Source organism: Molothrus aeneus, chromosome 1 (assembly GCF_037042795.1).
Source record: "Molothrus aeneus isolate 106 chromosome 1, BPBGC_Maene_1.0, whole genome shotgun sequence".
NCBI lineage: Eukaryota > Metazoa > Chordata > Aves > Passeriformes > Icteridae > Molothrus > Molothrus aeneus.
This window is the reverse complement of record NC_089646.1, coordinates 50,538,694-50,554,678: the sequence shown is the minus strand read 5'-3', so window position 1 is coordinate 50,554,678 and position 15,985 is coordinate 50,538,694. Positions and strand designations below refer to the sequence as shown.

Here is a 15,985-nt window from a genome sequence, read left to right as displayed (position 1 = left end):
GACTGCCCTGAGTGCAGACTGAAGGAGGTGGTATCTTGACAATGTGAAACACATCACCTAACATTTCTGTTTTTACAGTCTCAATCAATACATGTGTCTGTTTTCCAGAAATCAATAGAGACATAGTTCTGTACAGTAGCCATGAGACCCAACCTGACCTGGAAGAGAATTTGTCTAAATAGCAAAGCACAAGCCCATTAACAAGGCTGACAAATGATCAGATAAAAAAGGGTTCTGAATATTTTAATTTACAATCCCAGCATTGGATGCAAAGGGAGTTTTCTCCACAGTAAGCTGTAGATAACGCAACACATATCTGAGGTCAATTACCCCACTCCCCTGCTTGTTCCCTTTCACACTGAAATTTGTATCCCTTTAAATAACTTCTGTGTAGCAGCATCATCACCACTAATGTCTCATATCATTTCTAAAATCTGTGTGTATTAAGTATAACCTTTAAAAGGTTATTCATACATTTGTATGAATTCTAATAAGAGGATATAATAGTCTGCAATAATTTACAGGTTGATCTTAAACAGCAAAAGCATTTTGAAATGAAATGGTTTGGACTGTAGAAACATGAAAATGCCTTCTGAGAGGGTTTCTTTGGGAATGATATTCTTTACTGTGTTTCCATTTCTGTCTCAAATGCCCTTAGCAGATGGCTTGGGTTTGGACCTCCAGCTTTAATCTTTATTGGTCCCAGAATGATGTTTTTTGCATAGTATAGCTTCTTTTATTTCAATTTGGATATGCTTGATAGTCAGTGAGCCTCAATGTTGAGGCTCATTGTGTCATTTTTTCCTCATTAGAAATCTGTATCTATTTTATGAAACACAGTGCATTTCAAGTTTTGGTAATACCTGTTTGGGTCATGATTAGTTCCAAAGGATGGGATACCCTTCAGACTTGGCAGTTTGGGAATGATGTTGCTATCATGAAAGCAGGTTAATATCGGTATTCGTATGTTAGTGTTAGTTCTGGTTTCAAAACTGTCCATGCACACCATGTAATTGGGAAAAAAAAAAGACAAATTTTCTTAGGCTGAAATATCAGTGTTATTATCAAGAATTCATGGCTTTCAATACAGCAGTGGAGGAACAATGAAACAGAAGAAGTAAAGCTAAATGTTCTGAGGTTCCTCAAGGATCAGTGGGGACAAAAAATCAACAGCAGCAGCAGCAGCTGCAGCAGTCTCATCAACAAAAGAAAACCCTTGTGCTTCCAAAAACAATTTCCAACAGTGCTGCAGTCCATGTTCTGTATGAAGTGCCAGATATTAAGTTCACATGGATGAAGAGAAGCCTGAAGTCCTTCTGTCTCTTATAATGGCTTTTTTTTTTTCAATTTAAACTACTGCTTGGGGGCAAGAAGCAGTATTTCAAAAGGATAAATACTTGCAAGAGGCATGGTACCTCCAAGGAAAGACCATTTGGAGAAAAAGCTTGCATCAGTTCTGCTCACGTTGATTGTAGTTTAATTTACCTTGGGATCTTGTTAGTTTTACTTCATTTGTTAGTAAAATGATGGCATTGGCTCTTAGGGAGTTGTCATATTTAGTTTCATGTCAGCTGTTATTGCTGCAAATCAGATAAAATGGAGCAGCAAGATATTCTGGGCTGGATGATGTAGGTGCACATAAGAATGTTACCTGCTTTCTTCTCTGTAAAGGTTAAAGGCACTCCTATGTGGGTGTGTGAAGCAAGATCCCAAGAATTATTTAGCTATTTTAAGCTTATTTAAGGAATGTTGTGATTGTCTTCATTATATATTAACAGCAAGGGAATTAATCTAAAAATAAGATCATGAATACAATTCAGTGATATCACTATCACTGACATAACATTTTACAGAACTTAATTTTTCTTTTGCCCTGTTGCCACGTAATGCATAGAATGCCACCTTACATGATCCTCTCTTTGCTCTCAGTCTGATCAAACAATTTCCGTTTGATATTACATTCCCTATAAATCATGCTACTTACAAGAGTAGCCATTTTTGTGCTAATAATCACAGTTTCTGAAATCTTCAAATGGGACCCTGCCATAAAATGAGGCTGTGGCTACAGAAAACTTCAGAAGGCATCCCCTCATTGTTGAAATATCATTGGTGAGTTCCTGGACTTTTTATGTCCTGTTTAAGAAGCTAAATAAACCAGAGGTTTTAGCTATATTAACCTGCAGAATCTCAATGCTAGTGGCTGCATGTATGTGTGTATGCTGCTTACCCATCCATCAGGCTTAGATAGAGATAAGTTTATCAACTGACCACAGAAAGACACAGCAAAATCACAGAATCCTCTCACTTATTGTTAGCATATTCTTCACGAGACCATGATGTGGACATGTGCATTCTGTCACCACCTGGCTGGGCAGACCCCAGGGTGAGCTGTAAGTTTGTTGTGGGACTTTCCCAGCTTTGCTGTTGCTGGCACCTGTTCTACCTCAGGTAGTCCTAGCAGTGAAAAGTCTATTCTTTCAGAACACATGGTAAAATTATAATTGACTGGTTTTTATTGAGTATTTATGTCTGTAAGTGTTCTTTTTATTCCACAAATGACACTTAGTTTTTTGAAAGTACTTGCTTTTCCCCTTAGCACTACCTCAAGCTAAGACATTTATTCTTAGGCCTTAAATGAGCCAGTGAATTTACAGTACACAATTAATTGCAACAGTAGCAAGTTTGGCACAGCATGCTGTTAAGGATAGCAGGGACTGTAGTGATTTTATAATGAATTCACTCTAAATCTCAGCAAATAGTAGCATACGAGGACATCTGACAGCTGCTTTCCCCAGCTAAATCTCACCACTGAGACTCCATTCCAAGACAAATAACAAGTCAGGCTTGGTTAGTAGTGCTGCAGCTTGGAATATGAGTTTTGACAAGGGAAAAAATCATTTGTACTGTACTAGCTTTTCATGAGCTGGGGCAAGGAGTAAATCTCTCCAATGGCAAAATAAAGCTGTCAGACAGCTTTTTCATAAGATGCCATTGAACGTCAATATGACAATTCTCCCTCCTGATCTTTTTTATAGGTTGCTAATTCTGAAAGAAAAGTCATCTTTGCCTACATATTTGTGGATTCAGGCACTGACATTTTAGGAGTTATACTAGAACAAAAATACAGACTCGATAAAAAGGAGTTCCCCTACAGCCTTGCTGAAGAGGTGCTTTCGTTAAATATCTATTTCTAAGAAAAGATGCTGTATTTGCTGCTTTATATTTTGAGATTGATATATAAATGTATGAAATAAGTTCTCTGAAAAATTAACAGACAAATATCCAGGCACATGAGAATACTTTGATGAACTGAAGAACACAATGGCAATGGCCATCAGCCTGAGGCGTGGTCATCATTAAGGCAGTAATTTTGTTTCTTAAGCACTTGAATAGGTTCCCTTTTCTGTCTTTACTGAACATAAATGAGAAAATTTGGGCTTTTCTCAGTTTGGCCACTTTATATACACCAAAACATAATTGAAGCCTAGGTAAGGTGAAGACTGATTGCAGGGGTCCTCTCTTCCAGGTTAAGTGGGAAAGCCAGAGCTCCTGGTGGGACATCTGAACATCTGATTTTAGTTTCTGATACTGGAGGTCATGGAAGCTCTTCTTGTTTAGGGAAGTTCTTTTAGTTCTAGGGTTAAGGAGATGGTTATCTTTACCTTCACTTTAAAATACACTGCTTTATGGCTGTGGAGGATAAGGAGACAGCAATTAACTCTGAATGTGCTTTTAAGAAAACAGTAAAGAGAGCGTGTAGTATTAACATTTACTGAAATTTTGTATGCTTTCCACAAGTATTTTCTTTATTTCTAATATTTTATATTATTGAAATATAAATATTTCAATATTTATCTTCATTTTCTATTAAAATCTTAAGAATATTTCCCTTTCATAGATTACCTTTGAGGTATGGCATAATTCTGAATATCTTACAAAGAAAAAAGCCAAACATTTCTTTCTAAGGACTGTTGCATTACAATGCTTTGGCCATGAATTCAAACATCACATCGACTTATATTAGCAAGCAAGGCATGTTTCAGAGTTCCTTTCTGAGCTGCCATTAAATCTTATCTTTTCAGGCAGTTTAAACAGTCTTTGCAAATAAATAGTACTGTCAAATAGACCAACCACTTTAGTGAGCTTATAAAGAAAACAAGTGTTTGAGGCTAGTATTAGTAAAAAGAAAAAAAAATCATTTGCTACTAGCACTGTGAAAAAAGAAGTAAGTCAGATGTGAGTGCCTACAAAATGAAAATTATCATAAATAGCAAACTAAAATTTCATTAAATGTGCAAGTAGCTGTAAATTAGGTGTTCCTAGTTTTCTGAAGTGGCCAAGGGTACTTTTAGTATCTTTTCCTTTTATTGGTAGGTTTTTGAATGTCTGGGTTTTTTCTCCCCCAAGTTTCCAGTGTGCTCAAATGTCTCATTCATGTTGCCATGAGGGTTTGACTAATCTCAAGTCTTAGTCGTTAGAATGGTGACCACTGATGCAAACTCTATTCACAAATATTAAGCACTCTTTATATTTTTCCCAATTGGTTGCAAAAAAAAAAAAGATTTATCAGTTAACAAAATGAGAGTAGCAGCATAAGAATTGACTTCACTTACCATTCTCACATCAAATTCATATGTATATGTTTCACAGCCCATTAGTGAGCAAGAAGTGTTACTGGAAGAAATGGAAAATCAGTAAAATATTAATTAAAAAAATAATCTCACTATAACCACATATGCAAGAACTCTCCTTTTATTTTAGAAGGTTCACTCAAAGTCAGTTTCTACACAATACTGTCATTGAAATGTGGAAGTGTGACCTGCCAGACTCTTCCCTGAGTTCTGTTTTCTCAGTTTGAAATAATTCAACCCTCTGGCTGATCACTGAAGCTGACAGAACCTGCTCATGATCCGCCTGAGTTGCAAGCAGGAGCAGAATCTCTCACAGTTTAGGTTCTCCAGTTGTCAGCATCCATTCTTACCATGAAACTCCTCAGCTGTGGGTTTTCAGTCCAGGTGGGCACTTCCCAAGATGTGAGATGGGGCAGCAAACCTGCAAAGAGTCTACTCAGCTTCATGTTGGTCCTAAACAAGCACATAATAATTAAGATGAAGAAAAATCAAACCAGCACAAAATAAACCAGGCCAGCAAAGCCTACCCAGTTTTGACACCATTGACTTTAAGAATTCTAAACTGGAACATGTGGAGGTACTTGATGTGTGAGTGACATTAAACTACTTTTGATTTTTTTTTTCAAAATACTAAGTCTTCAAAAGCTCAGATAAATGGCTCACAGAGTTCATTAAGACTTGACCTGAGTGGAATAGATACTGCTGATGGTGTGAAGAAAAAAGCTGGCAATAAGAAGCAAGGTGAAAGCTGTGACGTGCACAACCATATTAGCATGCTGAACTTCTCAAACAGTGACAAAATTATTCTTTCTGTGTCTGTTTCTTCACTGCAATAGCAGATAGAATTCCTGCACAGGTGTTAATGAACCATGACCTTAAATCAAGTTAACCTTGTATGAGGCTAAATGTACTGAGTGTTGTAGTATAGCTGAATGCAAAATGCATGTTTAAAGTGTTTTATTCAAAAATAGAAGAATTATACCCAGCTTTCCACATGTGAAAATTGAATTTTATTATTTTTTTAAGTATTGTCTTTCATTTCATCATCATCTATTACCCCAGGAAATAGCTTACATTTCTACCTGTAATTAATTCAGATGTCTAAAGCTGCAGTATGTTTTTGAAAAATGTGTTTGGGCCTATTCTGCCAATAACAATGACTGGGTAATTAATTCAAGCTGTTCCATTAAAAAATAAGTAAAAGACTGAACAAAAGAATATTTTCTGAAAATAATAACAATCATACAAGTACTGTAATTATTGTTGACATTCCTTAGTATTTAATGGGGATCTATAATACTAATGGAAACTGGAAATTACCCATTTAATTCAGAGCTATCCAGTCCTGTAAAAGAACTACTCATGTCTTTCAGGGAATAGCTAAATGTAGCTGTTAAAGTTAGACAGGGTCCTCAACAAGTAATTTTCACTGGTCTTGTTTGTCAGAGGTTCTGAGCCATTGACTTCCATTTTAAAGAATTCCTAGCCTTTCTTTTTAACCATTTTCTTGGGTTTTAAGGACTGTATAGGGGTCAGTGAAATTTCCAGAGCAAATGGAAGAGACGTATTTAACTTCTCCAGGTATTTGACAAATAAATACTGTCATCAGCATTCTAAGGGCTGTATTTTGAAGGGAGTCCTCTGAATGCAGAGTGCCATGGAGCATCAGTCCACTTAATTTGGTTCCTTCACTTCTCTCAGTATTGCTGCTACAGTTACTAGTACTGAACATCTAGAAATAAGAGCCCTAAAATGTTGAAAGTATCAGAATTTTAATTGATCAGTTGCATTTAAAAATAATAAAACCAATTGTTTATATTAAATGCTTGGAGGAATATAAAGTGTACTTTCAAAAGTTATACATTTTGAGACTTCAGCTAAAGTGCACTTTAAAAAGTTATACATTTTGAGACTGTTCAGCTATATTAGAAATAAATATATTATTGACTATTAAGAGTTCTGTTCATACTACATTAACTTTTGTTGGATATGGTTTTATATTAAATGAAATGGTTCACACAAAGATACATTTATGAGATGAAAAAGGAATCACTTTTTTATGACACTGTGAGAATACAAATAAGTGATCTGTGAAAATACAGAAAAGTATCCTTAATCTTTGCTTTTTCTTGAATATTCTGTACAGAAGAACTTGATAGAAAACATCAATGGCCAGATTCTTTATATACTTTGATCTTATATCTGCAAATCTGGCACAGGGTTTTAAATAGGAACCCATATTTGGAAACAATTTTAACCAAAGTCCAGCACTGCAAAGGCACTACAACCACTGTTAAATGTATTACACATAAATGTCAAAGGCTTATGTGTGTGTCTGTGTCTGTGTCTGTGTCTGTGTCTGTGTGACAGAGAGATATTGAAATCACTACAAATATGATTTGAGTCTGATGTTATAGCCATGCTCATATGTCTGCATGCCCCAATAAAATCATATTGGCCATTTTGTCCTTAGAAGACTGTTCTTTCTGTGAGCGTACAGGATCTCTTAAGAATTGGATATCTTTATCATTTCCTTGGTATCCACACCTTACTCTCATAGTATCATTATTTTTCTGCTAAGTCACTGAGCCCACAAAACCTTGCAAGGAGCTTCTCTTCAAGAACAGATATGGAAAGGCATCCTGGCCATAACTCAGCACACACAAACGTCAACACTTCCCACAGCATCCCTCAAAGGAGAGCTGGTTTGTACCCAAAAAGCATCTGCATCAAGGCTTTATTCTTGGCAGAAAGTCTCTTTCCTCCTCAATCTTCTCATTATGCTATTTTTCCACAAAAGCTTGGGGGGGGCGGGGGGGGGAAACCACTCAGTCAATGACAACAACGAAGAAGCTTCCCATGACTCAAAATTTATATATAAGGCAAGAAAAGATAGTTTAAAAAAATAGAAGATATATCTTCCTGTATTACTTCTATTTGGAATACATTCAAAACTACTTTTGTTCCTTAAACTGAATTTATATACTCTTAATTCCATAAGACCAACACTTTTGATAGTTTAACAAAATAATAATTTTTGGTAAAATAGCCTGATACTTAAAATTACATCCATTAATGATCATTCTTCACACTGGACTGCACTGCTCCTTCTACTTGGATTAGCCTTTTCCAAAACCTTCCAAAGCAGGAAAAAAAAAAAAAGCAAAGGGCTCCTGAGCAGAAGGATTTACATCTTCAAAAGGAGACTCTAGAGGTATAAAAGAGAGTGAAGTGTGAGAGAGGAACAGTGATCCTATTTCTAATTTTTTTTCCTGTATGATGTATCCTCCTCCCTTCTAGATTTTCTTTTCTATTGTTTTTTTTTAATCTCTCCATTTGCAGGGTTTTACTCTTTGTTATGCTCAGTCATAGAGGTGTTTGCAGTATCACTGCAGTTTGAAGCTTATGAACTTTAGACAAAATGCTGCTCACTCTTTTTTTGGCTAGCACAAAGCAGGAAGACTGAGAAGGGCTGTTCTCATTTGATTTGATTGATGCAGAACAGATGGGATGTAACTGTGTCTCCACACCTTTTATTAACCAGAGACTGTAAAGGATCTCTGGAACCTCTTGTATGGCCACTGTGGTGCAGAATGCTCTGGTGTGACACTCTTCTCATTCCTGTGCCTGGGGTTTTGTTCCACTGCATGGATGCCACCTAATGAGAGCTGTCTACCAAGATCTCCTCTGTTACAAGCCTTAGCACAGTATGCCAGGCAATTGGAGTCTTGGGTGGTGTTCACAAGGCAGTGCTGGGATTATTGGTTGTGGGCATGTCTAGCAGAATATGTGCTGCATGCAAAACTCTCAAAATCATATATTACCTTCTTGACCTTTCTGGAAATTTTAAACATGTACATTTGTTTCTTCCTAAGTTTGTGTTCCTAAGCCTGAGGGTAGGTCTTTTCTTCAGAATGAAGAAGCATGGGGCTTATATAAAAACATACTAAACACACTAAAAACAATAGATGTGAAAAACAGCTCTGTGTACGCTAGAATACATTCATGGTTTAAAACTGTACATCAATTGTCATTTAAATGACTCGAAACATGCCCCATTTGTGTCTGTCATAGTGGTCCGTGACAGCCATCACTGTAGTCTGTAATTCTGCCATCACTTTCATCTGCTTTAATCATTCTACCTGTTTCTCAATTTTTGATCTGCTTTTTGACAATTCTAATTTTTTTTCTCATAGTGCTTTAATTAGCAGTCTTGCTTCCCAGTAAATTACTTGCTGACTGAATCACGCAATCCTTCACTTGACAGAAAGGATGTAAATAAAGGGAATTTTGAGCAACAGTCAAAACAGCAGCATTGGCGCCATAGCATAGAAACTAACTTCAAAGAGATTAAAAAACCCTGTAAAATAGGCGTTTCAGATATCATTAATTCTCTATTTGGATCCTGTATTAATAAAAGCAATTCTGTCATTCTCTGTGAAAAGCTAACATTTACCCTTAAATGCTTTTAAAATAATCTTTTGTAATCCAGGGCTACGTACTCTCAGAATTGCTAGATTGTATTGCAGGTTGGGAATGCTGCTGCAGCATTCACATGGCACATTCTTCTAACTTACAGCACTTTGTTCTGTGATAATTGAATCACAGAGGTAAAATGACCAATTCAGAGTCTAGAATTGCCACCATTGTATTATCACTGGAGCTGAATGGCCATACAGTGCAGCACACCAACATCTAATAAAAACCTTCAGCCGCCACAAATTCTTCGCATTACTGTATTTCTGTTATTTTATATGATGTTAACAATTCAAATACATAGAAAAAAGTGTTTTCAGAGAGTTGAGCATTTTCAGGGTTTGGTATTCATTAAACATGTGTAGATATTTGGTTGTTCTCTTCATCTCTGGAATTTAATTTTCTTGAGAGTTAGGTGTGAATTATTTTCAACTTCTGTCTGGAATAAGTACCTTTATGGTCTAGATGATCAAATCGAATTGTGAAATGGCTATTTTAAGGATTGTGCCTGTAGTTTTGGGGGAATGTGTGAGATGTGCAAATTAAAAATTAGGGAAGTAGAATATATATTATGTAAGATTTTACTGGTGAAATTCATTAACCAGTGAAATTTAAAGATTCATTTTATTTAATTTAAAATTGCCAGGAGCTGGAGGGAAAAGAGACATTTAAAAAAACATGTTTATAGCTGAGCTCAATCATTATTTTTCAATGTCAAAAAGCACTACATAAATTGAAACTGATTAAGTTATTAATTTTTAAGTTCATATTTGAGTGTCTTGCTGAACCAGAGAAATAAAAAATAATTTTCCAGTAAAAGCATTTTTTCAAATTAGAAATTAGAGGGGACGGAGTTTGTTTATTTATTTATTTACACATAATGTCTTAGTTAGTTCAAAAGGATTAGAAATAACCTCAGAACAGTATTTGAAAATATCCAGTTGCAGACCCAATGTGAAGATATGTGATTACATCAAAGTTCAGAATACCTCTGCTAAAGTATTACATTAAAACTATATATACTTTTTTTTTAAAAGGTTAAAATGCTTTTGGAGTTTGATATCTCTTTATGCTTTGTTTAGCACCAGCTGGAGAGAGCATGATGAACACGTTTGTTTTCCAGTGATAACAAAATAATTTTCTATTAAAAGTTGTTGTTTAGAAAATAAATTAAATAAATAAATAAATAATAACAGAGAAAATAAACACATTTTCCTGTGCAGCATTCAAAGTCAAATATTGAAATAATCCATCTGATAGCTTAATATGTGAGTTTGAAATGAATTTAAAATAATTATGGAATCTGCCAATGTATTCTCATTATACAGAGTACAATTAAAAAATAATTCCAGTCATTATAAATTTTGTGAATACAAAAAAGAAAATGTGTCCTGTTTACCTGGCAAGGTCCTTTGAATACCTTTAGTAACAATGAATTATTTTGTTTGCCAGTAACGTGGGATGGCTCCGGTTATGTGTTGTTAGCATTTGCATATTAAACATCTGAGCTCAGTTAATGCATTATAGAGCTCTACCTCTTTGATGCATCATAACCTTGCATTTTCATTCCTTGCAGAAGGGAATCCATATACCTGGTGGGTTGGAAAAGCCAATGAGAAGCACTACTATTGGGGCGGATCAGGACCTGGCATTCAAAAATGTGCCTGTGGCATCGAACGCAACTGTACTGATCCCAAGTACTACTGCAACTGTGATGCTGATTATAAGCAATGGTGAGTGCTTCACAAGAAGGCAGGATGAGAATGTCCAAATCTCCTAACTTTTACAACATTGCCATGACTTTGAATATATCTTTTTTCTATATTTCCTTTCTTACCAAAGAAAAAAGGCAAAATTATTATATTTGTGATTCCTCCTGCAAAGTGTCGACTCATGCCTGGATTTCCATTTTATTCATGGTGTCTGTGACTGTTAAATATCAGGACTGTATTCATAATTTCCAGCCCACTGAGCTATAGAAAAGAAGGCTAAAATTGCAAAGGCAAGTCCTCCTAGGAAAGACCAGCACTTTGTTTATCCATGCAACTTTGTCTCCATAAGATTCAGTTATACTGCAATACAGAATTAATTTTATCCTTGCAACTTCATGGTTTTTTTTCCCCAGAATTTCTCCTCTTTAAAGTGTTGCTTCTGCAACACTTGAATGTGGGTGATATGTACTGAAATCACTCATCTAGTGCCTCCAACTCTCATTATCTGTTTTTCATGAAGAAAAATATATTAAGAACTAGACACTAATATTATGGAATGAGCCTCTGTACTTCAGAGGAAGCTACCAGGCCAGCTGCCTCAGTTTCTTTTCATAGGAGAGATGCCCCAGTCCTTCTATCATCTTAGTGGTCCTTCATTGGACTCCATCCCACAATTCCATCCCTCTCTTGTACTGGGGACCACAGAACTGGACCCAACACTCCAAATGTGGCCTCACTAGTGCTGAGCAGGGGAAGAGGATGGCCTTCCTTGACCTGCTGGCAGAACTTTGCCTAATGCGCCCCAGGATGCCATTGGCTGCTTGGCCTCAAGTGTACATTGCTGGCTCATGTTCATATGGTGTCCACCAGAATCCTTAGAGTGTTTTCTGCCAAGCTACTTCCCAGTCGGGTGGCTCCCAGCATATACTGGTGCATGGGGTTGTTTCCCCCAGGTGCAAGGCTTTACACTCTTCACTGTTGAACTTCATGACGTTTCTGTGAACCCTCTTCTCCAGCTTATGAAGATCCCTCTGGATAGCAGCTGAACTCTGTTTGATGTGATCTGCAAGAATGGAGTATGAAAAACACAAAAACAGAGTAATAAAGGAAACCTTCCAGGCCCTGCAAAAATTGTAGATTAGGATGTGGAAAATCAAATATTGCCACAGACATTGCCACCCTAAGCTTTGACATTGTTAGGATAGTAATCTGTTGGCTATGATATGGGGTGAACTACACAACACCACAGATAGAGAGGAGTCAGTTTTAGAGACAGGGTAATCACACATGCTGCCAAACTTCAGAAATATAATTATATAGAGACAATGAAGAATATAGTCAGATTACTCCAACTCAATCATAGGCACTAGAGCAGTGTGGCAGGAGGGATGTATGTTTGGTTCTGTGTCAAAATGGTAACAATAAAAGGAAGATATTGTGATAATAATTACAGTAATGGTAGAATTAGAAGCACTTACAGTTTTCATTGCCTGAGGCACTGGATGCATATCCATGAATAATAGGGCTCTGTACCATATGTTGACTGTTTTCCTTTACACCAAGGGAAATGTACGGGGAAAATGGCGCTGGATTTTGATCTGTTCTTGAAGATTCCCCAGGAGTCACAGATGATAATTTAATAAGCAGCATTCACTCAATATCCTTTCTGTAACCTCTGCACCCCATATATACACTGAGATTATGTGGATTCTACTAATAAATAGATTCATATGGTTATTAGATTTAGATCTAAAATAGACTTATTATCATTAAAGATTTACAACTGTTTACTAAGAACTTCATACAAGAATATTTTATTACATAAGGTATTTTTTTAGATAAGTATCAGAATTTTTTCAGGACTACTACTATTCATTGCAGGACTTTTTATGAGAAGCAATTATACCACTGGATATTATATTTTGTGGTGTGTGTAAATCACAGGAAAAAATTGAAGCTATATTAAAGACTTTAAGGACATTTTGTTCAAGATTCATTTTTTCAGTTTGGTTTTGTCAGAATCTAGTCTTTTCCATAGTCATATCTTTTGGGTTTGGGAGTTATTTTGAGGAGTCCTAGTTAGGAATTTTATCTAGCCATGTTCATCAATACCTAAAAAGCACGTGAGATCCAGAGGAAAGAAGACCTTGATGACTTCAATCATCAGGCAGAATTCAGCCAGGGCCTCCAACACACGTGTGCCCAATTCTGGTGACAGCAAAACAGCTGCTGGTTTGGGCAACAGAATATGCAAGGGTTTATGATGAGCAGACAAGTCTCAGTTCATATATTAACAAAGCAGCTTGCCACAGCTTGCCACCATAGCTCACCAGCACAACTTCTTTTAGAAGGATTTACAATCCCCTTAAAGAGAAGGGCTGAGTAAACACCAAACTGTGGCTGAAAATTCAGGTGGGACTTTTGCAATTATTGCTCATCTTGTCCATAGCTGGGAGCACTGCATTTGCTTGTGGTATGCCCACGCTGGTGTTCTGCTCCTGCCCAGGCAGTGTTGGAAAAATTGTTTTGGGTTTTTTTTGGGTGGTTGCAGGGGTAATATCCTGAGGGGAGAAGGCAGAAGCGAGAGCAATAACTATATTAGAAAACGTAAGGAAGTAAAATGGGAAAAGAAGACTCTGTAGAAATTGTGAGAATCAAAGGTGAAGAAGAAAAGCAAGACTCAGGAGAGAGATTTTACAAGGGAATTGGGGAGTCACTGAAGAATCAGTCAGGCTGAATCAGAATGATGTAGTGTAAGTAGAATATTGTCCACTGTTTTTATTGTAGAAGTTAGAATTTGTGTTAGAAATTAAGAAAGGAATTACAGCTTGATGAATGATTTCATAGCAAAGGCAGGAGAATGTTTCCCTGGAGATCAGGATTCTAACCCTGCCTCTGGAAACACATTCCTGCATGGTGCTTCCTCAGTTTTATAAACCATTTCTTCACAGAAGAGTCATTAGTCTGATCCTAATTTTCTGGAAACCCAGTGTGGCAACCCAGAAGTCCACTTTGTGAAAATACCAAACATTAACATTGCAACCAGAATAAGGGATCACTCTCTAAATGCATCTAATTATTTTGTTCAAAGCAAAAAAAAAAAAAAAAAAAAAAAAAAAAAAGAAGAAAACTCCACCAAACATGTAGGCATCTCAAATGGAGCACTAAGTATGAGTGTTTTTAACATATTTCAGCCTCAACATCCAATCTGTAGTATGCAAATTATGCCAGCTACTCCCTCATGGAAGTACTGCAAAAATAGGTAGATTTATGAAGCAATCATCTGCTGTTCTAATGAGCACTGTAAAAAATCCAACGAGAAAATGTGGTCTTTATAGAAGGATTTGATATAACACATTAGATATAAAATGGTATCCACATATTGAAGCATAAGTGTAAATTTGGAGAGTAGGCAATGTTACACTAAATGAGTGTTGTCTGCATCCTATACTGAATAAAGCTGAAGCCCTCCAGAATAAATAATAATCAGGGACCAGTCAAGGATTGCATCATGGTGGTAAGAACAGGAGACTAATTAAAGCTCTTTAAGCAGCCTGAAATGGGTTTTTTATGAAATTTTGTGTTTGGTTTTTGCTTTTTTTGTTGTTGTTGTTTTTTTTTTTTTAACCAAGTATGTAAGTAATTCTATGTAAGCATAGAACCAGCTGTGTTAATTATAGACTCACTCACAATGTAAATTTTCCCAGGGATTAATGTATACCATAGGCTTGGTAAACCCTATATCTGTATGGGTTTTCTATTAATGATTTCTAAAATTTCACATCACACCTTGTCTATCTGAATAAAATAGTTGTGTAGAACTATTTAGCACATGCCTAATGTGTTGATTATCATGTCTGGATGGTAAACAAGCCAAATGGTAAGTATTGGCATGGAATATGAGATATGAAATTCAGATTTATGTGTATTTGCACACATAGTCTAGAATAGAACCTGATTCTTTAGAAACTCATGTTGTTGCTGTAATGTAAGCATTAAGTAGTCCTTTTTGTCATGATAAAGAAACAAAAATGCAGATGGAAGAGCTTCACCCTAAGTAGTCCTGCCAAAATTATCTTTTAGTCCCAAATTATCTATTATTTGTGTCCAAAATGAAATTAATTCAGAGTTAAATGGATCAGAGTGTATAAGAAAGGTTAGATTTTCTTGCTAATAAAGATCATTTTTAAAGTGTGTGTGGTTGACATTTAAAGTCAGATTGTCTCAATCCTGAGAGAATAAAGGTAGCTTTTATGAGTAGCAACAAGTTCTCTGCGTTGCTTCTAAATAAAATTATAATGGAATTATTAATTTTAGATAAAATGTAAGACTTTTTGAAAAAAAATCTTATTTGAATAAGACCATAATTATTAGAACATAGGCAGTTCCTTTAAAAAAAAATGACTGGCATTGTAGAGATAGGCACACTGTACTAGATAAGTAGCAAATGTAAAGCTCTGCAAAGAAATTTTGATTCCTACTCTCATTTGAGCCTAGGGTCAGTTAAGACTCAGATTGGCCAAAGTTTCTACACCACAGGGTCTCTTGCTCAGAGAAGTCACAATAAGTCAGAAGGCTTATAATATGATGCTGTTCAAGGATTTACTCAGAAAAGGTGTCATAAGAAGCTTTTTTATTTAGAACTTCCTGATGTTAATGCACTTCAGGTTACAAAGTCAGCCATGGACATTACTTCTGACTACTGGTGTGGTTGCTAATCTTACAGGAACTATTTGGTGGCCCAAAAGATGATCAAAAGGGTTTAAGCAGAATTTTCAGATAAAATTGCTTTGGACAAATGGAGAAAATCAGCAGAGGGAACCTTATTTATAATCTCACAGTTTGGATATTAAAGTTTCTTTGTCCAGAGCCTGTCCAATTGCTTTATTTTTGTGAGGTGTTTTACAGAACACTCTACAGGATGCATCCCTCATCCCTTCACAACTCTTGTCCAACAAAGGGAGTTTCAAAAGAAAGTTTCAGGTCATGGGTAAAGATGACTAAACAAAGCTCAGAATGACGAGTTGTTTGAGTTACAGGAATATGGGTGGATGTTGAAATGTCAGCCTGAAGCCATGGAAATGACAGGTGGGTCATTTGTAGCCAGATTTAACAGGATACTAAAGGCTCCTGGAGCTATAGGTAGACATCAAGGTTTAAGTTTAG

The 15,985-nt window shown here is 36.2% G+C and overlaps 1 protein-coding gene across 1 annotated transcript in view; it reads left to right on the top strand.

Moving 5' to 3' along the window:
• The window catches only part of CNTNAP2 (contactin associated protein 2), a 1,033,176-nt gene that overhangs the window by 827,238 nt on the left and 189,953 nt on the right, over positions 1-15,985 (top strand). The window contains exon 14 of the mRNA XM_066557113.1: positions 10,684-10,840. Within this exon, the coding sequence (XP_066413210.1) occupies positions 10,684-10,840 (157 nt within the window). The remainder of the gene's footprint in view (positions 1-10,683; positions 10,841-15,985) is intronic.